Source organism: Delphinapterus leucas, chromosome 1 (genome assembly GCF_059928025.1).
Source record: "Delphinapterus leucas isolate spDelLeu-1000000601 "Yukka" chromosome 1, BTC_Dleu_Yukka2, whole genome shotgun sequence".
NCBI classification, from domain to species: domain Eukaryota; kingdom Metazoa; phylum Chordata; class Mammalia; order Artiodactyla; family Monodontidae; genus Delphinapterus; species Delphinapterus leucas.
In genome coordinates this window covers 152,964,515-152,987,121 of record NC_143129.1, presented here as the reverse complement: position 1 = coordinate 152,987,121, position 22,607 = coordinate 152,964,515, and the positions used below count along the sequence as shown (strand labels likewise).

At 46.3% G+C, this 22,607-nt stretch overlaps 1 protein-coding gene across 1 annotated transcript; it reads left to right on the top strand.

The window, feature by feature from the left end:
• Positions 1 to 5,852: 5,852 nt before the first annotated feature.
• Positions 5,853 to 16,007, top strand: AKR1A1 (aldo-keto reductase family 1 member A1). Its single transcript, XM_022575579.3, has 9 exons — positions 5,853 to 6,182; positions 11,038 to 11,127; positions 12,848 to 12,967; positions 13,139 to 13,290; positions 13,887 to 14,082; positions 14,437 to 14,636; positions 14,916 to 14,988; positions 15,142 to 15,228; positions 15,842 to 16,007. The coding sequence occupies exons 1-9, from the start codon at positions 5,991 to 5,993 to the stop codon at positions 15,905 to 15,907; spliced, it is 1,176 nt and encodes a 391-aa protein (XP_022431287.2). The 5' UTR covers positions 5,853 to 5,990; the 3' UTR covers positions 15,908 to 16,007.
• Positions 16,008 to 22,607: the final 6,600 nt, after the last annotated feature.

Genomic DNA, 22,607 nt, shown 5'->3' with positions numbered 1-22,607 from the left:
TGCAGTGGTTAAGAATCTGCCTGCCAATGCAAGGGACATGGGTTCGATCCCTGGTCCGGGAAATCCCACATGCTGCAGAGTAACTAAGCCAGTGGGCCACAACTACTGAGCCTGTGCTCTAGAGCCCACGAGCCACAACTACTGAGCTCTCGTACCTAGAGCCCGTGCTCCACAAGAGAAGCCACCACAATGAAAAAGCCCACGCACTGCAACGAAGAGTAGCCCCCGCTTGCAGCAACTAGAGAAAGCCCACATGCCGTAATGAAGACCCAATTCAGCCAAAAAATAAATTAATTAATTTAAAAAATTTCTATCATCCAGATCAGGCTAGCCTCATCTAGATAAGGCTCATTAAGTATAGTTTCCCTCTATGTGAAGACCTATGAACTTCTGCAGACTTTTCCTCCATAAACCCTACTGGGTGTTCACAAAAAATTGAGGAATATGCAGAAGAAGCTTTTCTTGTTTTGGTGGAAGGGAACACCAGCTGCCGGGGAAATTTTCAGAGAAGCGTCTTCCCCATCTTCCCTTCAGATAACAGATTTTATTTAGGCAGTACTCCAGCTCCAAGAGGGCGAGTAGGACATGTGAAGTGTCCACTATGGAGATGCAGGGACAGAGCTGAGGCCAAGACTGAGGTTAAATCAGAACATCAAAGGATGCTCCCACCTCACCTTGAGAATATTGTCTTAATATAGCATATTCTTATGCCTGTAAATTTTAAGTTATCATCCTTCTCTGCAGTCAAAATATATAAATTAATTTATATAATTTTAAGTTCTCTGATCATGTTTTTAAAAATTACAACTATTATTATTACACAGTTGATCAAAGTAACATACAGCACAAGTTTTGATACTTGTTAAACATAAAAATGAGATGGACTGGGGCTTTGTTCTTTTTTTTCTTTTCTCCATTTAATTCTTGTACCTGTGGATGAATATTACTTATTTTCAGAATGAACAGAGTTCAACAGCAATTCCATTCTTTTTTTTATATATAGATTTATTTATTTTTGGCTGCGTTGGGTCTTCATTGCTGTGTGTGGCTTTCTCTAGTTGTGATGAATGGGGGCTGCTCTTCGTTGCGGTGCACAGGCTTCTCATTGCGGTGGCTTCTCTTGTTGTGGAGCACGGGCTCTAGGCACGCAGGCTTCAGTAGCTGTGGCACGCGGGCTCAGTAGCTGTGGCGCAAGGGCTTAGTTGCTCCGCGGCATGCGGGATCTTCCAGGACCAAGGCTTGAACCTGTGTCCCCTGCATTGGCTAGCTGATTCTTAATCACGGCACCACCAGGGAAGTCCCTCAATTCCATTCTTACTTTTCATTTTTATAGATACAAGCATTGAGATAACTTGTTCATATAAATAAGTGGATGAAAATAGAAATCTTTCTAAAGCAATGTCACTTAGCTGTTTTAACTCTTTCCAAGTTATACTCCAAAAATCACAAAATCTATCATGCAAAATTATATATATATATACATATATATATTTGCGGTACGCGGGCCTCTCACTGTTGTGGCCTCTCCCGTTGCGGAGCACAGGCTCCAGACGCGCAGGCTGTGGCCCTGGCTCACTGGTCCAGCCGCTCCGCGGCATGTGGGATCCTCCCGGACCGGGGCACGAACCCGTGTCCCCTTCATCAGCAGGCAGACCCTCAACCACTGCGCCACCAGGGAAGCCCATGCAAAATTATTTTTAATGGTCTATCAGCTTTTACCAATAGTTTTCAAAACAAAGAATTGGAAATGACTTGCATAAGGGTTTATGATCCAGTCATTAGTCATCAGTATTTCCAAAAGTTCCTTTGTTTAGTGGCCTCAATGCACACGGGGGCAATGCATCCTATGAGCTGGCTGAGAGGTTTGTCTTTTTTAAAACGGAGGAGGAAGATTGTAAAAGGGATGGTGCGTTCTCATGCTGATCTCTTTTAGAAGACAATACACCAATTTGATGACTATTGCTCTGAAAACTCTTGGAAGGCTAGTGTTGTGCCTTGCATGGAACAATCCCAGTGGCCAGAACTAAGAGCAAAAGTCTCAGATCTGGGGAAGGAGTGGGCAGGAGGGAGTCCATTAGATGGGGCAGAAGATTGTGGATCGTGGGAGGGTCCTTTATGGCCTAAGCCATTTTGTGATCTAAGCCTGGCCACAGTGCTTATCCTTGAACAGGTCTCAGTAATTAGTGATCTTAAGGGGAAAAAATTATGCAAGAACAAACTGTTATCAGGCCAGAGGAGTAACAACAGCAAAGAGAAGACTTCCAGTTCTGTTTTACAAAAAAAAGATTAGCCTGAAGCACTCAACCACCAGATCAGTTAGAACGTAAGGAATGCTGATGTCGAGATTTTCTGACTTTTGTGACTTTAATCAACTAAAGTTTGGACTCTGTTGACCACCCAAGCCCTTTCGTGAATATGCATGTGCCCTTAGCTTAAATGTTCCCATTTTTGCTGTCAGGGAGCAGCAAAACCTTTGCCTTTCTGCTTTGGGAAAGATCCCTGTTGTTCTCTTTACTCGTTGCAATAATGACTGAACAAAAGTTCGTGTGCCCCATGCAGAGTGAGGCCAAATAAACCTAAACATCAAACATTGAAGCAGAGAAAGGTCTATTGCAAGACCAAGCAAGGAGAATGGGTGACTCATGCTCAAAAACCCTGAACTCCCCAATGGTTTTTGGGGAAAGCTTTTTATAGGTAAAATTTGGGGTGAGGGCTGCAGGGTGTATGGCTTTCTTCTGATTGGTTGGTGGTGAGGTAACAAGGCAGTGCTCCAGGAATCTTGTGCTCAGCCTGAAGTTGCTATCCTCTCCCTGGGTGGGGGTCTTAGTTCCTGCAGAAGATCTCAAAAATATTGTCATGTACATTCCTTGAGGAGGAACCAGGACCCTGCCCCAAGGCTGCATTAGTATTTCTTGATTGTTCCTCTGTTGTTTCTGCATTCCCTCCCTTCTCTGATTAGCAACTGTTTTAACCTGCCCTTTGGAACTTAGGGAAGGTCAAGGAGGCTGAATGAAGCCTATTTCCTACAAACAAGAAATGGGGGACACAGAAAGGCTTTGTACCCGGGAGTACTACAGGGTCCTGCTAGGTTTCAATAATAAATTCTCCCTTCTCCCGATCTTTGGCTTGGTTGTGTTCATCCCACCAAGGGATGAACCCAGTTTTTCTGGTAACAGTTCTCTTTCTCTGGGGACCCCCTGCCCTACCTGCTTATAATGGTCTTTGCTGGGCTAAGATGAACTTGAGAGATTCTAAATTCTGATCAGGTAACAGGGAAGAGCTAAATCAGACTCCATGTCTGATCTGTTTCATTGCCTTTAACCTTTGCTTTTCGTTGCTTTTGTTATTATAATCATATATAAATGGCCTGCCTCAGGTAACCATGCCCACCTGTGAGTGGCTGCAAGAAAAAATAAACTAACACATCCCCTGACGGAGGTTGGTCATTCCAGGAGATGTTTTGCAAGACTGATGGCCCTTTTGCTTTACTTCCTCACTGCCCCTCCCTCTCTGATTCTATAAAAGAAACTGGCATCCAGGCCCAGATAGGACGGTTTTTCGGAGACACTAGTCTGACACCTTCTCCGTCTGCTGGCTTTCCAAATAAAGTGGTATTCCTTGCCTCAACACCTCGCCTCTGACTCATTGTCCTGTCCAGCGGTGAGCAGAGCAAGCTTGGACTCGGCAACAATCACATAAGCTGGAATCTGAGTGTCTTTATGAGGATAGATGGTGTGAAATGTCGGACATTTAGTCCATCAGGACACCACTCCTACTTGGGAGATAGTGGGGAGTAATCTGGGTGTAAAAAAAGATGGGGAAGGTCTTCCCTGGTGGCGCAGTGGTTGAGAGTCTGCCTGCCGATGCAGGGGACACGGGTTCGTGCCCCGGTCCGGGAAGATCCCACATGCCGCAGAGCGGCTAGGCCCGTGAGCCATGGCCGCTGAGCCTGTGCTCCGCAACGGGAGAGGCCACAACAGTGAGGGGCCCGCGTACCGCAAAAAAAAAAAAAAAAAAAAAAAAAAAAAATATGGGGAAGAGTGGTACTGGGGGAGTACAGATGGGTGGGGGAGGAGTTGAGGGGAGAAAAAGGCAGAGCTACACCAGGACAAATCTGCTTCTTGCCCACTTCCACCAAGGAAAACATAAATTCAAGACACCTCTCAGCCTAAATGGCAAACGGGATTTCAAATCTCAGAACTGTAACTTGGGACTTCCCTGGTGGCGCAGTGGTTAAGAATCCGCCTGCCAATGCAGGGGACACGGGTTCAATCCATGGTCTAGGAAGATCCCACATGCCGCAGAGCAACTAAGCCCGTGCGCCACAACTACTGAGTCCGTGCTCTAGAGCCCACGAGCCACAACTACTGAGCCCGTGTGCCACAACTACTGAAGCCCGTGTGCCTAGAGCCCCTGCTCCACAACAAGTCACTGCAATGAGAAGCCAGTGCACCTCAACGAAGAGTAGTCCCCGCTTGCCGCAACTAGAGAAAGCCCGCACGCAGCAACGAAGACCCAACGCAGCCAAAAAAAAAAACCCCACAAAAAAACAAAAAACAAAACTGTAACTTAATAACTGTGTGACTCTGAGCAAGGGAAACCTTGCTGAGTCTGCACAGTCTGTAAAATGGAACTGAATACCTTCCTCACAGGAGGCTTCAAGTGTGCTGGTAACACTGTATATTCATCTGGATGGTGGTTATGTTGAAAAAAAAATCACAGAGTTGTACGTTTAAGATTTGTGCATTGTTCTGTCTGTATTGTCGATTAAAAAAATATTCACAAACTAAAAGTTGAGAGTTGTTTTATTTGGTGGCAATTTTTAGGACTTCAAGCCCAGAAGGCAGCATCTCAAGTAACACTGAGAGAACTGCTCCAAGGAGGCGAGAGGGGAGCTAGGATATATAGCAGCTTTGCAACAAAGGGCAGGTAGTCGGAATGTCATAAGATTACTGTTAATTAAAGAAAACCAGAAATCCCAAGTTAAGGAATTTAGCGCTTTTCTATGCATGGGAAGATTCAAGAAAGGGTCTGGGCTCACTGAAATCATGCCTTTGCTATGCACCTCAGCTATCTGGGGCCAGTATCCTGTGTTTTCATATCTTGAAATCAGGGCTCACCTTAGGGAGTGGCTGCAGTCTGATGGCTGCTAGATGGCAGGTATTCTTTGTTTCCTTCCTAAATTCCCTTAGGGCTCACCAGCTCACCTTCGGTGGCTGCTGCACAGCTTCAATCGCTGATGATTGTGACATCCTTTGTTTCCTGATATGGTAGGCAATATTCCATTTACCAGTATGCTATACTTCAATAAAAAGGCTTGCAGTAAATAAAATAAAAAAGAACATTCCCCTTACAGGATTGTTGTGAAGGCTCAATAAATTAATGTTTATAAAGCCTAAATATACATAAAACATAAATGCGCTGCCAGGGTCCACAGTCCGGATACAGAGAGCACTAACTTTTACCTCTTGAAGCCTGTAGTCCGAAGGTCTTCCCTGTTACTGTCAACCTCTGTGTTGCGGCTGTTCTCTGGACCTCAGTTTGCCTGACCAAATAATGGGACCAGCTTAGGTGTTTTCAGGGAACTTGGCCAACCCGGCTCTAAGGAAGAGAATAGATCAGAGTGGGGCCTGTAGTCCTTAGGGGGAGCCGACTGCAGAAGAAGTCACCACGTGGCAGCCGGGCTCTCCTCCCTCTGGCCGCAGAACGAGCAGAAGTTGCCCAGAGCGGCCTCCCGGCGGCGCGCGGTGCAATATGGGCCAGGCAGAGGCGCCCCCTGGCCCCGCCTCCTGGTCCGCTTACTTGGCCGTCGGCGCAGGCTTCCCTCACCCGGGAGTTCTCCAAACTCGCGCTGTGGAGTGTGCCCAGACTCCGCCAATCCACCCACCAGCATCCTGAGGAAGAGACAGTGCAGCCCCCCACCTCAGGCGTCCACTCCCCAGCTTGTTTCTGAGGACAGGGGCGGGGTCCACCACTGCGCGTGATGTTGAATGCCCGGCCCCAGCCCCTCCTCTGGGAGGAGCTTCCTCATCACCGCCAGACTTAAGTCCCGGTGTCCAGTCTCAGGACAGTTTCTTGCTGCCCACCAATCCCGGAAGCTGAGGCCCATTGGGTCGCTAGCAGGGCACAGGACTGAGCTGAAAAGCCATACTTCCCTGATAACGTCCTGTGCTTGTGCCGAGGTGAGTTTCACTTCTGCTGCCCCATCTTTGTCGTAGTGGAGATGGCCTCGAACCTTCACTGCGGATGTGTCCGCCCCCGGGTTAGAGCGAAGAGCAAATGCTGAGGAGGCGGCCCGACTTGGTTTCTGATTTGAGCTTCCTCTTATTCACTCGCTGAGTGATCTTGGATAAGTTCTCAGTTTCTCTGGACCTCAGTTTTCTCAGCGGTAAAATCTGTTCCTACATCAGGACTGTATGTAACAAGAGTTAAAGTGAGATAAAGCTCTTAAAGCTCCCGGCACATACTGTCAGTAAGTTTTGGTTGCCATCTTCCTTTTGTTTACCCACCAACACGATTTTTTCAGGAACTCCGGCTTTAATGTGGAATTGCAGAGACGCTTCTCATAAGTGGCAGGAGGGGTGTGGGTTCGCTTGCTTAGGCACCTGCCTTGGGTTTGGGAAAGCCAGGGCATGTTTTTCTGTTGACCCAGTGCTCTGTTAAAGTGAGACTGGAATCTGAACCTTCACCGGATGGGGTTAGTATAAATTAACTCTCCCTTCAGCCTGTACATACTCTGGACTGCAGGACCTCCCTTGGAAGAGCCTTGATGATTCTGATCAGTCCTGTTACTTTTCCCAAGGTCTCAGTTTTCTTATCTGTAATACAAGAACAATCCGAGTATCATCCTTTCTGGAGTCACTGGGATCTTTTTTTTTTTCTTTTTACCGAAGATGATGGTAAATGCTTTGTTATTTTCCAGAGATGATTTTTTCCAGGTTATCCAAGAAGTAAAGGAAGAAGGTGATGGAGGCAGTGACTTTATCAAATGCCCCTCCTGCTGACAAGATCTCCCCCATTTGCCGCTGTGTGTGGGGTGGAGGAGGGAGCAGGCACTCTAGCAGCTACAGGTTTAGGTAGATGATAGGCCCTGACCTCAAGGAGTACCAAGATTTGTGAGGGAAAATGAACAAACAAATGCAGTGATGGGCACAACTGTCAGGACATGGGAGGAACCAGAAATTTAAACTGCTAGCTGAAGGGTGACCTGCAGTTAGCCAGGCAAGGGTGGGACTTGGGGAAGGAAAGTGTGCAGAGGCCTGGAGTCAAATATGGTGGCTGGTTCTGCAAAGCCTGGAATATGGAGTCTGAAATGAAGAGGTGGAGAGATGGGGGAGGTGGGAGCCAGGTTATAAAGGGTATTACCAGGAAGTCTGGACCTTATCCCGAGGGTAGGAGAGATCTACTGGAAGAGATCCTGGGAATCACATGGTCAGATTTGGGGACTGCTTTGTGGGGAGAGGGGACACACCGGAAGCAGAGAGATCCCTGGTTCTGGGGGGGGGGGTGGTCACAGCTAGAGCAGTGGCCCTGGAGTTGGACAGAGATAGGCTGGATAAAGATTTAGGAAGTATATATTCTTTTCACATACATCAAGAAGTCCAGGAAGTGTTATTGCAATCTTAGGTTTTACATTACAGTTTAGAGCAAACAGTGTCTTTTGTAATATTTACAAGTATTTACAGGATTTTTAATGCAGCCAGATAGACCAAATCTTGGCCACTGCTACATATTTAAGGTGGCTTTCCGTCCTGGCTTCCTCGAAACCAGAAGAAGAAGATAAACTCCCCCCCATCACCTGTCGAAACCCTAATCTGATAATACTCAGAAATGCCTCAAACAAACTGAAATACATTAGAGGGCTTTTTTAAGGCCCCCATGGATTATACTGTAGACCGGTTGTCTGGTTTGCTTTAACACTTGTCACCCAGGGCCTTGAGTCCCTGGTGAGATAGAGTATACAGAAAGAAGAACATGGTCAGGCACTGTGCAGAGTGCTTAAAATCTCTTTAGAATGGGGGAGCTGAGATTCAAGCCCAGGTCTGTGCCACTCCAGAGCTTGAAATCTGTGCTGTGTTGCTGGATTTGATAAGTACACTTTTGGACATGTTGAGTCTCACTTACCTGTAGGATATACAGGTGGAGCTGTCCAGAGGGAGGTGAATATATAGAACTGGGGTGGGAAGAATTAGTGATTAAGGTGATCACTGAAGACTTGAGCTTGACTAGGGAGTAAGAAGGGATTGAGGACAGAACCCTGAGGGACATCAGTATTTATGGGGAGCAGAGAAGAAAGGCCCATCCAGCCAGGGAACACTCACATGAATACTGCTTCCTCTTCTTCCTGTGTTTTCAAGTTTCCTGTATCAAGGCAGCTCTAGAGCCCTCCTCTGAGAAAGGAAGACTGAGCCTCAGAGAGAAGGAACCTAGGCACTGACCTGGGAATAATAAAACCTGAATCCTGATACTACCCTCACCCGCCTCTCCCCACACACCCAGCTTTTCTCTCTTTTCCATCTAGAACCTCTCCCAAGATAACATGAGGGTTTCTGAATTCTGCCAGAGGTCCAGCTAGGCAGATGCTGACAAGCTCAGAGCCTATTAATGCAGGGCTGGCTGAAAGGCTGTGGCACCAGGCAGAAGATGAGGAAGTCAGGGAGCTGGTAGAGGATGACTTCCTGTCCTAGAGGAAAACATCTGTCTTCTGCCTTCTGTTCTATCCTTTGGAGCTCTTGTTCTTTGCAGATCTGTGTTTGCCGTTTCTACCTGTATGATTCCTGCCCCTCCAATCCTTAGCCTTTTTTTTTTTTTTTTTTAGAAACTTTATTTTCCGTCAACCTATTTCCATTTTAAGAGTTTGTGGAAGAACGGCTTAAGACCACTCAGTGGTTGTTCCTACCCACTCAGTGGCCTGAGCAGTGGGAGCTGCAGACCAGTCTTCAGTGGCAGGCTGAGCACTCCAGTCTTCAGGAGGGAACTGCTGAATAGGCACAGGACACCTGCACACCTTGGGACCAGTCCGCCACCTCAAGGCTTAGCCTTTTTGGTTTTCAGTTTCACAGGCAAAAGAAAGGGAGAGGCAAGCATGAGGTTTCTTCCTTTTCCCCTGAGGCCAGGTTTTTGTTCACACTTTTCAGCCTGGGTGTAATTTCAGAGCCATCCCGTGTGTTCTGGTAAATCTGGGAGAGGTCAACAGGTCATGGGTTGAAGATCAAGCCCAGGAAACCAGCCACAGACCCTGGTAGCAGCTAGCAGGCTAGTTCCTCCTGTGAAGTCCAGACATGTTTGCCTGATCCCTGGGCAGGTTGGTGTCCCTGGGAAGTTTGGTAATGAAGAGTATTGCCTTCAGTGGTCTGTGGTTTGCTGCCCAGGTTGAACGTTTTTGTTTCTGTTTTTGTTTTAGCAGAAAAGGTAGTCTCCATAAGGCTATGCTAGACTATAAAATTCTTCCTGAGTCAGAAGTATTAGGAAAGACAATTTTGGTGTGTTGCTTATAGTTACAACTTGTCCAGTTACCTGCTCTACCATAATACTCTTTTTTAAAATAAGTTTATTTACTTATTTATTTATTTTTGTCTGAGTTGGGTTTTTGTTGCTGCGCACGGGCTTTTCTGTACCATTGCGGCGAACCGGGGTGGGGGGGGCTACTCTTCCTTGCGGTGCGCGGGCTTCTCATTGCGGTGGCTTCTCTTGTTGCGGAGCACGGGCTCTAGGCATGCGGGCTTCAGTAGTTGTGGTTCGCGGGCTCTAGAGTGCAGGCTTAGTAGTTGTGGTGCATGGGCTTAGTTGCTCTGTGGCATGTGGGATCTTCCTGGGCCAGGGATTGAAACCTTGTGCCCTGCATTGGCAGGAGGATTCTTAACCACTGCGCCACCAGGGAAGTTCCCCATTTGGAGAGTTCTGATTTTCATAGCTCTCCAAACAGGGTTGCTTCAATCACCCACCTGCTTCGTTCAGTTAGAAATTTTCATGTATCTGTAATTTCCTGCTTTCTGCTGCATTGAAGTCCTGTGTCTAGTTCCTCTTCCTGGAAAGACTCTTACCCTTGACCCTTGGGACTGTCCCAACTCATTCTTTTTTTTTTTTTTTTTTTTCGGTACGCGGGCCTCTCACTGTTGTGGCCTCTCCCGTTGCGGAGCACAGGCTCCGGACACACAGGCTCAGTGGCCATGGCTCACGGGCCCAGCCGCTCCGTGGCATGTGGGATCCTCCTGGACCGGGGCACGAACCTGTGTCCCCTGCATCGGCAGGCGGACTCTCAACCACTGCGCCACCAGGGAAGCCCCCAACTCATTCTTAAAAGCCAGTGTCATTATTCCCTGGTTCTTGCCCTACAGAAGTCACTTGCTTTTCTGTAGCACACTGTACATGCACATGTATTTTATAGGTCTGTGTTTACTTGCCTTTCCCTGCCTTTTCCATCAGCTCCTCCTTGAATAGTTGGCTCTGCCACTTAGCTGTTGATTTGGGGCAAATAACTTTACCTCTCTGAGCCTGTTTTTTTCATCTAAAAAATAGTATACTTCCCTTGTAAGACCGCACTCAGGCCTAGCAGCATGGCCAATCAGACCTCTGAAAGAGGGACTCAGAGTCTCTGTAGTTCTGACAACCTCCTGGGAACATTCATTTCATCCTTTGAAAAGGGACCCTTTCCTGAGCCAGTTCTGTCACCTGGTCTCACTTTGTCTCATAAAGGCCTTTGCCTGTCTTACAGTGGTTTGAGACCTCATGTAGTTAAGGCTGGGTACTTCTGGGAAGCCACCTTGCCTTTGTTTTTAGGTTTTAGAGCTCTTTAAGCAGAGCTTTAGCCTGATGGAAGAAGGGCATCCAGGCTGGTGGTCCCGTTAGTGTTTGTCCAGGAGTTACTGGCTTTGCGTGGTTCCAGGCACCTTGTCTCAGCTCATAGGCCTATACACATGACTCTGTGTTTTTTCTCCTATCACCCCTGTGCCCCCTTCCTGTTTTACAGGAGTCTTGATCAGTGGGCCCAAGCAACGGCACTGACCCCACACCATTCTCTTCCCATCTGTGTTTCAGGGGGCAATGGCGGCTTCCTGTATCCTCCTGCACACTGGACAGAAGATGCCCCTGATTGGACTGGGCACCTGGAAGAGTGAGCCTGGCCAGGTGAGGGATGGGAGATTAGGAGGGGGGCTTCTTGCTCCTCTGCTCGGGAAAAGGAACTATTCAGGAGAGGGTGTCTCTGTTTTTTCTAGCAGCCCCCCCGCCCGCCGACTATACTTCGCCTCAGGTGGGATGAGCCTGGAGGGCAGTGGGAAGAAACAAGGGAAGAAGGGACCAGCAGTGAGCACTTGGCTTCCACAGCTGATTCAGAGGAGTGGTTGAGGGGCCCAGCACTGCCTAGAGTGTAGGAAGGAGCCCTTTCCCTGACTGGACCTGCACTGCTGTGAAGGCATGGGACCCCTCTGTGCCTGGCCCTATGCTGACCCCTAATATGCCACTTATCACCCTGTGCTGTGATCATGTCTCCTGTTCCACGCTGGGTTCCTTGAGGCCAGAGGTAGGCACACAGCAGGTATTAAGGTTTAAAGAATAACTAGGTCAACCGTTTAGACTGAAGGTCAGCAAACTTTTTCTTAAAGAACGAGGTGGTTAATAATTTAGATTTTGTTAGACAGTTTGCAAAATGGAGGTGATTATGTACTTATGTAACTATTTAAAAATATAAAAACCATTCTTAGCTCAAGGGCCAAAAAAACCCAAAAGAAAACTGCTAGAGTTTAGCAACCCCTGGTGTAGACCCTTCCAGCCCAGGGAGCCTGGGAGGGGAGACCTGTTTTTCTAGACTGACACAGGTAGAGATTCAGCTTGCACCTGGGGTGGAGCATCTCCTCAGGACTTGTTCCTTGTGATTGGAATCTGAGTCAGAGTTTAGAGAAGTTTAGGAGGGACTCTGGCAAGGAGAATGGCCTCTTCTCTCTGGAATTTAGGTTGGTGTGGCTGGATGAACTCTGCCTTCTTTCCCTTTGCTTTCCTTCCTACAGCTGCCTAGGAGCCTGGTTCTGTAGGCAGGCACTGACATGGCCTGGGGCAAGTCCAGGAGCTAGATGAAGGCACTTGGTGACAGCCAGAGCCAGGGCCAAGATTGGGGGCAGGGATGGAGGGGATGGGGAAGGGTATGGAACCGCAGGAGTAGGGTCAGGTGTGAGGGGCATATGTCTGGATAGTAAGAGCTACACCTAAATGGGGATCTTGAGTGGCAGGGGCCTGGCACCCTTGGTTCTGCTCCTAATGCTGTGTTAGTCTGGTTTTTAACAAATTGACTGACCTGTCCTCCTCCTTGGTGTCTGCTTTCTTCTCTTCTGGCGGGGGACTCTGGGCCCAGCTTCCATCTCACTTCTCTGCCTTCCTTCATTTTCTCCCCCCTCACCTCTTCTGCTCGCCTGAGCTCTCTTGGTCTACATGGCTTCCTAAGGGTCTCCCTCCATGTGGCCTTGCCCTGGGAACTATTTACCTGTGTATCATGTTTCCCTAACCAGCTCCCCAGGGCTGGGGACCTGTCTCCATGACTACACTTCTGCCTTCTGTCCCGTGTCAATGTGTCCATCTACCTTCTGAACATCTAGCTGAGAACACATTGTTTGTTTTAGCTGGGCCCTGCTGAGATTGCTTGGAAGGAACCTTGGAGGTTAGTGGGGTGGGGACAAAGGGTTTGGGGTCTCTGAAGAGACTTCTGGTCTCCAAGACTAGAGCCATCTTCTCACTTCCACTGCATGGATGACTGCAGTGGTAAATTCCTGCCCCCTCCCCGCATCAGTGACCCTCGGGAGGGCAGTTTCTGGTCCAGACCAACAGAGCTAAAACTTCTGCTTTTCTCACCTGGCAGGTAAAAGCAGTTATTAAGTATGCCTTGAGTATAGGCTACCGCCACATTGACTGTGCTGCTATCTACGGCAATGAGACTGAGATTGGGGAGGCCCTGAAGGAGAATGTGGGACCTGGCAAGGTGAGGACTGGGGCTACAGAGGGGTGGGGTGAGAAAACTCAGAGGCTGGGGCTGAGGCCTGGCGAGAGGGATCTGGCATCAGCTTCCTTCTAATTCCTCTCCCAGAGGTGAGGGTGGGTGAGATTGGGTGCCCGTGGCTCTTCTAACTATGGACCCTGCCCCCTGTACTAGTTGGTGCCTCGGGAGGAGCTGTTTGTGACTTCCAAGCTGTGGAACACGAAGCACCACCCTGAGGATGTGGAGCCTGCCCTCCGGAAGACACTCGCTGACCTCCAGCTGGAGTATTTGGACCTGTACCTGGTGCACTGGCCTTATGCCTTTGAGTGAGCCTTGCCAGAGTCTTCATCCAGGGAATCAGGGGTTGGCAGAGTCATGTTAGTAACCTTTTGTAAGTCACAGTAGCAGAACAGGAGAGGAACACTCAGCCTTTTCTGCTACAGTTTAGCTACAAAAAAGGAGTGCAGCCTCACATGGTGTGTATCCTAGGGGGTACATGGGTGGTCCCTCCTGCTGCCTTTGTACATTTGGGAAACGTACTAGCTTCTGCTGACCTAGGCCCTGGGGTTGCAGTAGAGTAAGCTCCCACAGAGGGTGTGAGAGGAGCCGACCATCAGCTCTGTGCTCTGTGCTTGAAGAAGGCTGCAGGGGCATGCAACTCCCCGAGGTGAAAGGAGTTAAGGAAGACTTTCCAGAGGAGAGGAGATATAATGTGTCTAGGAAGAAGAAGAGGGGGGATGGGCATTCCATATAGAGTTAACACTTGGGTTATGACCTGGAAAGGTGAAAAACCATGCTTGTTTCTCATTCTTGGCCCTTTACTCTTTCTGGGCTTGGATCATGGGATGTAGCGTGGCTAGACGGGCAGGTAGGCAGGAGCCTGGCATTTGTGCCCACACCGGGGGGGCCGTCTTTCACTCAGGCGGGGTGACAACCCCTTTCCTAAGAATGCTGATGGGACTATACGCTATGACTCCACCCACTACAAGGAGACCTGGAAGGCTCTGGAGGCACTGGTGGCTAAAGGGCTGGTGCGGGCACTGGGCCTGTCCAACTTCAGCAGTCGGCAGATCGATGATGTGCTCAGTGTGGCCTCTGTGCGCCCAGCTGTCCTGCAGGTGAACACAGCAAAGATCAGTTGGTTTGGGGGCAGTGTGTGTGTGTGTGTGTGTGTGTGTGTGTGTGTGTGTGTGTGTGTGTGTAAATGAGCATGAGTGAGCAGATGATGGGTCTACTTCAGAGAGATGGCTAGAAAGTTGTCAGAAGTGTGGTGCAGAAATCCTCTGCTTAAGGAAGGGCATTGAAGTGTGGGAAGAGAATGAAATAGTGGAAAACTGTCTAGAGAGTGAGAAAAGCAGGTTGAGGGGAAGCAGGGGGTCAGCGATGCAGGGTTGGTCAGGATGTGCATGTCTGGGTGGGGCCAGCAAGCTGGCTGTGGCCACCTCATGACGATAGGTTGTTTCTTGGCTCAGGTGGAATGCCACCCATACATGGCTCAGAATGAGCTGATTGCCCACTGCCAAGCACGTGGCCTGGAGGTGACTGCTTATAGCCCCCTGGGCTCCTCTGATCGTGCTTGGCGTGATCCTGATGAGCCTGTCCTGCTTGAGGAGCCAGTGGTCCTGGCACTGGCTGAAAAGCATGGCCGGTCTCCAGCTCAGATCTTGCTCAGGTACGAGCAATCTTGGGGAAAGACAGTCAGGTTAGGGAGAAGGCTTCTGGGTTGGGAGGCAAGGGTTGAGGGGTTCCTTATCCAAATGCCTGGATGAGGCTGAGAATCCTGCCGTGTCATCTGGGGAGAGGCCACTCTGAGGCATGTTCCCTATTCCAGTGAGGCTCAGGGGTTCCAGGAGCTCAGAGAATGCTGCATGGAGGACCAAAAAAAAAAAAAAAACAAGTGCTTATGTGTACTGACTCCACTTCCTCATCTATACCTCAATTCCCCACTCAGGTGGCAGGTCCAGCGGAAAGTGAGCTGCATCCCCAAGAGTGTCACACCTTCCCATATCCTTCAGAACATCCAGGTACTTGGTGATGTGTCTGTCCTGTCTTCTTTAGTCCATTGGGACACAGTCTGGCCCTGACTCTGTTTGGCTAAGAAGGCATTGTTCTGGAACCCCAACTTCCACTCGCAAAACTGGCTTTCCTGACCACCCGCCCCCGCCTCCCATCCCCAGGTGTTTGACTTCACTTTTAGCCTGGAGGAGATGAAGCAGCTAGATGCCCTGAATAAAAATTTGCGATTCATCGTGCCCATGCTTACGGTGAGTGTGTATCACCCCCCAGAGGCAGGGAATATGAGATTTGGGGCAGGATTCTGCCCTAAGTCTGGCCTCAACCTTCCTGGTCACAGGATGTTGTTGTTGGTAGGATTGCTGTCCTGGACACAGTGGGCTCTTTTTTCTTTACTGAGCTCCGGGAAGTAGTCTGGGTGAGGGATAAGGCATGTAGCCTGTGAGTTCCAGTCCTGCATCTCGATACCTTGTAACCTAGAACAAGTTATTTAACTTCTCCAACCTTCAGCTTCCTATGTGTAAAAAGATCCCAGTTCCTGACACATAACAATTACCCAGTAAATGATATGAATGGGACATTCTCAACCTTGTTAGAGGTTTCCCTGTTGCACATAGGGAAATAAAGAGTTCATTATCCTAGCTGAGACTGCAAACTCTTAGGGGCAGGGTCAGCCACGTACCAGGCTGTGGGTTTGGTGCTGGAATGCTCTTGGTACTGTGGCATTCTCAGGCCCTAGCCTCAGTCAGTGCCATCTGTCATAGTGCTGTACACAGGTGAGGCTGTTGAGTAAGATTCTTGGGAAAAGACGACATTCTTGGAATGTCAGCTCCTACTAATGGAGTCATCTGTTTCTCTTTCCAGGTGGATGGGAAGAGGGTCCCGAGAGATGCAGGTCACCCTCTGTACCCCTTCAGTGACCCATATTGAGACCACAGCTTCCTGGCTTCCTTTTCATCTCTCCAGCTATAAAGTCCTGCCATCCCCAGAAAGAAGGAGTTAATAAAGCCATTGGAGTATTCATCCATGATACTTGCTTGTCTTATTTGTCTGGTCAGACCTGATATGGAAACAGTTTCTTTTACGGATGCTGGGTGTGACCTGCCATGAGTCCAAACTCCCTTATCTTTCTTGATTCTGGAGAAACCAGTGTGTAGCTGAATTCCACGTCCGCCTTCATAAATTATAAGGTGTATTAGTGGAGTAGCGCCACCTAGAGGCACCTCTTAGCACTACATGCCATCCCAGTGTAGTCTTAGTGAGAATGCCAAAAATTGGTCACTTACGGACTGAGATCAGGGCAGCGAGAATCCTGTGGTTTCTTCACACTTCTGGGCATGGGTCTTGAGTTCCTGCATCCCGCCCACCCATCTAGTCAGTGCCTAGATTTAAGAATATGAAGAGCCAACAAAACTTACATTCTGAAGTTTGGGAGTCCCAGCTTGGAAAATCAGGAAAACTGGGGACAGGGTCTTTTTCTCTCAGACACTATAGTCAGTGTGCATAGGCTACCTGAAGGAGGCAGAGTCAGCACCAAAGTTTGTCACTGTACCTAAGGTCCTATCTTATATATTTTGTGGTCCCACTAGAGACTGAAGTTTTGGGCTTTTAGCAGGGTTTTTGGAAAATCCCTCTAAACTCCGGTCACACAAAACTCATTTTAGTTTTCTAGTTGAACCATTGCCTTTCATTCAGAAAATATTTATGGAGTACTTGGGCACGATGCGAGACCCTGGGGATATAGCTATAATCAAGACACATAGGTCCCTACAGTTTACTTGAGACAGACTAAGTAATGGTGTAATTAGTTTAATTACAGTTGGAAGAAGTGCTATGAAAAAGCGCAGAGTGAGAAGCTTACTGATTTAATCGGCTGAGATCTGAAGGATGAGTAGGGAATAATTAGTTAAAAGAGGTGAGAGTGGTAATAGTGTTCCATGCAAATTGGATAGCCTTGAAACTGAAAGAAGTTGTTGGAAAAACCTAAAGAAAAGTCTTTGACAAACTGAAAGTGAGCAGGGGTGGAATGGCATGAAATAATGCTGGAATAAGGTAGGGACCTGGTGATGTAAGGCCTAGGAGACTGGGTTAAGACTTTAGGTTTTTAATTTTATTTATTTAATACATTTATACATTTATTTATTTATTTTTGGCTGCGTTGGGTCTTTGTTGCTGCGCGGGTTTTCTCTAGTGTCAGCGAGCAGGGTCTATTCTTCGTTGCGGTGCGCGGGCTTCTCATTGTGGTGGCTTATCATTGTGGAGCACGGGCTCTAGGCGCGCGGGCTTCAGTAGCTGTGGCTTGTGGGCTCTAGAGCGCAGGCTCAGTCGTTGTGGCGCACGGGGTTAGTTGCTCCGTGACGTGGGATCTTCCCGGACCAGGGCTCAAACCTGTATCCCCTGTATTGGCAGGTGGATTCTTAACCACCGTGCCACCAGGGAAGTCCAAGACTTTAGGCTTTTTAATCCTGAATGAAGCAGGAAGCCATGTAAGAGTTTTGAGCAGGAATAACATGGCATGATTTGTGTTTTAGAAGTACAGTGCTAGTGCAGTGGGGAAAATGGATTAGTGGGATAAAAAGTGGTTGTAGGGGGGCTTCCCTGGTGGCGCAGTTGGTTGAGAGTCCGCCTGCCGATGCAGGGGACACGGCTTCGTGCCCCGGTCTGGGAGAATCCCACATGCTGCGGAGCGGCTGGGCCTGTGAGCCATGGCCGCTGAGCCTGTGTGTCCGGAGCCTGTGCTCCGCAACGGGAGAGGCCAAGTGGTTGTAGGGAGGCATGTTGGAAGTTAGTCTTTTTATTTTATTTTATTGAAATATAGTTGATTTACAATGTGCCAGTCTCTGCTGTACAGCAAAATGACTCAGTTATACACATACACTATTATTTTAAATATTCTTTTCCATTATGGTTTATCACAGGATATTGAATATTGTTCCCTGTGCTATACATTAGGACCGTGTTGTTTATCGATTCTAAATGTAATAGTTTGCATCTACCAACCCGAGAAGTTAATCTTTTGTCTGTGGTCCTTTCTACCTGGAACAATCCACCTGTTAGCCTACTGTTGGATGAACATCTATTACTTAAACATTCAGTTTAGCTGTCACTTCCTCTGGAACATCTTTCCTGATCTCACCCTCCCCAGGTGGCTTGCTATATGATTCCATAGCTCCCTTATACCCTTTCACGATCCAACTTTCCACAGTTATGAGGTAACATGAGTTTGAAATGTATTAGTTTGTTGGGGCTGCCATAGCAGTACCACAGAGTGGGTGATTTAAACAACAGAAATTTGTTTTCTTACAGTTCTGGAAATTAGAAATCTGAGATCAAAGCATCAGCAGGATTGGTTCCTTCTGAGTGGCATAAGGGAAGGGTTTGTTCCAGGCCTCTCTCCTTGGCTTGTAGATGGACATCTTCTCCCTGTGTCTTTACATTGTCTTCCCTCTGTGCACATCTGTGTCCAAATTTCTTTTTTTGTTTCTTTGTTTTGTTTTGTTTTTTGGCTGCACCACATGGCTTGCGGGGTCTTAGTTCCCTGACCAGGGATCGAACCTGGGGCCCAGCAGTGAAAGCGTGGAGTCCTAACCGCTGGACTGCTAGGGAATTCCCTGTGCCCAAATTTCTTATAAGGCTGTTATATTGGATTAGGGCCCATCCTAATGATCTTATTTTAACTGAAGACCCTGTCTCCGTATACAGTTACATTCTGAGGTACTAGGGGTTAATACTTAAGTATATGATTTTGAGGAGGGAGGACACAATTCAGCTCATATCAGGAAGTGAAAGTTGTCATAACATCAAATTATTCACTAATAAGTTGACTACTTAGAAATTATTCTTAACTCAAACATCACACCTTGCTTAACATTAGCATTTCTCTGTTGACATCTTTGTCTAAATCACTGGGCAGTACAGTGCACATCCAATGAAAAGTGAAATTGCAAATCTTGCAAAAGTTAACAGTACTTTATGAAGCAATGGAAGTGATGTTAGAAACTTAACACATCATACCCAAAGCTATCGAAAAGTGAGGATCTGACAGTTAATTGGGAAAGAAAATCAAAGATGAAGACACTAGATTTCAAAAGAGGATATTTGGCTTATCAAAGTATTAAGGAAGGCCTTTGGGAAAACTATGAAGTCCTTAAGTATTTTTGCAAAAAGGATTCTTTATATGATTGTTTTGAGTAAAAGACCACAAACTCAGATTTTAAAATGAGATTTGCCTTTATAAGACTACATTCTAGAGGAAGGGAGTGCTTACCAGCCAGAGGCTAGCACCACCACACTCCAGTTCCTTACATCAAAATTTTTTATACATAAGTACAATCTAAGACCCCTTTCAGAAATTGCCCTGCAGTCTGCAGGGAGGAGGGGATATCTCACAGTCAAGTAGGAAAACTGAGACCTTGCGACATTATGTAGGAGAGAGAATATGAACCTTGTAGTCAAAGTCTGGCAAACTAACAGATAAACAAGGTCCTACTGTATAGCACAGGGAACTATATTCAATATCCTGTGATAAACCATAATGGAAAAGAATGTAAAAAAAAAGAATGTATATGTGTGTATAACTGAGTCATTTGCTGTACAGCAGAGATTGGCACACCATTGTAAATCAACTATACTAAAAAAATTAAAAAGTCTGGCAAACCAAAAAAGAATACTTGGTGAAAGGGGACTGATAACATACATATGAAAGAGGTCACAGTATTTGTCCAGGAAAATGTGATCTATGAAGGAGTCCTGATATTTGTCCAAAGAATTAAAACATTGAAAATCACTTTATTGGTTTGAGATGTTAACTTCTAGAATGTTCATGACAAGTTCCGTTGATTTTCCTCTTTGAGGATCATCTGCACTTTGACATCTGTATATTCATAAGGCTATAAATATGCCTGTCCAGATGTGTCTTTGTTTTGTTTCACTACCTCTTGGGCCTTTGGCCTTTTGAGGTTTCAATAGGTTGTTTTATACAACATGACAAGCAAGCCTCAGCTAGTATAATGAATACATGGAGAGCATATATTTTTGCTAGGATAATTAACACACATTTAATTACATTTAAATCTCATTCTGTTTCATTTCCCTACGTCCAGGATCTACCAGAATTAATTAAACAGTTGTTTCTCTCTCAATGGAGTGGAGAACCAAGACTGTTTCTTTAATTTTAGGGATGTTTCTTTCTAATTCACTTTATAGTTTAATGACTTGTGTTGACAACAGTGTAAACATCACCTTGAGCTATCATCATGAGGTCAAGAGCCATTCAATTCTGCCACAACAGAGGTAGATGATACTTCTATTTGTGGAGATCCAGGGTGTCATTTTTTGCATTAAAGCTTTACTCTAGTATTCCAGAGATATTAACATGACTTGTGCTGGCCAATGGAAAAAAAAAGTGATTATGTGTTGGTTCCGGGTGAAAGCTTTAAGAGCAAGTGTGAGTTCCAACATATTCTCTCTTACCCTCTGAAACAGTGACAAGCAATACTCTATATTATTTATGGTCGCTGTTCCATCAGCTTGAGACCCAGAATGAGGATGACACAGAGCAAAGCCTCCAGCTGACCTGAGATGAAAATATAGTAAGAGTGGAAACTGAATCTTATTGAATGAAGCCACTGAAGTTTTGGGTTTACTTGCTACCACAGCAAAATTTACCCTGTCTTTTTTTTTTCTTAATTTAAAAAAAAAATTATTTATTTATTTATTTATTTTGGCTGTGCCGGGTCTTAGTTGCAGCATTTGGGATTCTTAGCTGCGACATGCAAACTTCTTAGTTGCGGCGTGCATGTAGGATCTAGTCCCCTGAGCAGGGATGGAAACTGGGCTCCCTGCCTTGGAAGTGTGGCGTCTTACCCACTGGGCCACCAGGGAAGTCCCTACCCTGTCTTAATTAGTACAGTTAGCTAATATTTTATTTATGATGTATGCAGTGACATTCATAAGTGAAAGGGGCTTACAGTTTTATTTTTTATATTTTCCTATTTCTGGAATCAAGACTACATTACCTTTGGGAATTCCCTGGAGTTCCAGGGGTTAACACTCTGTGCTTCCACTGCAGGGGCATGGGTTCAATCCCTGGTCAGGAAACTAAGATCCCACATGCTGTACTGCACGGCCTAAAAAAATAAAAGACTACATTGGGACTTCCCTGGTGGTGCAGTGGTTAAGAATCCGCCTGCCAATGTAGGGGACACGGGTTCGAGCCCTGGCCCAGGAAGATCCCACATGCCATGGAGCAACTAAGCCCGTGCGCCACAACTACTGAGCCTGTGCTCTAGAGCCCGTGTGCCACAACTACTGGGCCCGCGTGCCGCAAACTGAAGCCCGCGTGCCGCAACTACTGAAGCCCGCGTGCCTAGAGCCCGTGCTCCGCAACAAAAGAAGCCACTGCAATGAGAAGCCCACACACTGCAAGGAAGAGTAGCCCCCGCTCGCCGAAGCTAGAGAAAGCCTGCGTGCAGCAACAAAGACCCAAAGCAGCCAAAAATAAAATAAATAAAATAAATTTTAAAAAAGACTACATTAACTCTTCTTTCTTTTTTTTATTTTTTGCTATACATAAATGTATGTGTTCAACCCACCATCTTTAACTGAAAGTCTTCCCTAAATCTTATTAATAAAAATCAGAGTTCTATTATTATCCTAGAAAAGTTTTTGCTTTTTTGCTACGTATGGAAATGTTTCTTGAAAATGTGTTAACCTCACCTATAAAACCATCTGGGCATTTGGGGGGAATGGTGGGACGTCTGACTACCATTTTCAAATGTTTATTATTTATTGATCTAGTTAAGGTCTGGTTTTTTTTGTGCCAATTTTGACACTTTGTTTATTTCTAGGATCACTCCATTAGGTTTTCAAATTTATTAGCATATAATTATTCTTTTTTTCAATATTTATTTATTTATTTGTTTGCACTGGGTCTTAGTTGCGGCATGCATGTGGAATCTAATTCACTGACCAGGGATCGAACCCCAGGCCCCCTGCATTGGGAGCAGAGAGTCTTATCCACTGCACCACCAGGGAAGTCCCAGCATATAATTATTCTTAATACAATTATCTTTCCATTGTGTCTATGATTTCTGTAGTTATTTCTTCTGCATTTTCTATTTTGCATTTGCTATCTATATTTTTCTATCTATATATTTTTATTTTTTCAAAGAACCAGTTTCTAGTTAATCTTTTATTTCTCTCTTGATTTCTGCCCTATCTTCCTTATGTACTTCCCCTCTTGTTTGAGATTTCTCTCTTGCTCTTTTTCTAACCTCATGAGTTGAATTCTTTGAGCAATTTTTCTATTTGTTTCCTGATAAAATTTTTTGAAAGCTATACTTCATCAAAATACAGCTTTATCTGTGTCCTATGAATTTTTTTTGTCCTATGAATTTTAATATGTAGTGTATTTATTGTCATTCAGCTCTAAGTATTTAACTTCCTTCATGATTTTTTAACCCAAGGGCTATTTATTTATACAATATATAAATGTTAATTTGCAGTGCAATAAAGCTTTGTGGTTAGAGAAGATGGTCTATATGAAAATGATAATGATTCTTTAGAATGTATTGAGGCTTTCTTTGTGGCCTAATAATGGTCCATTTCTGTAAGTGATCTATGATGTTTG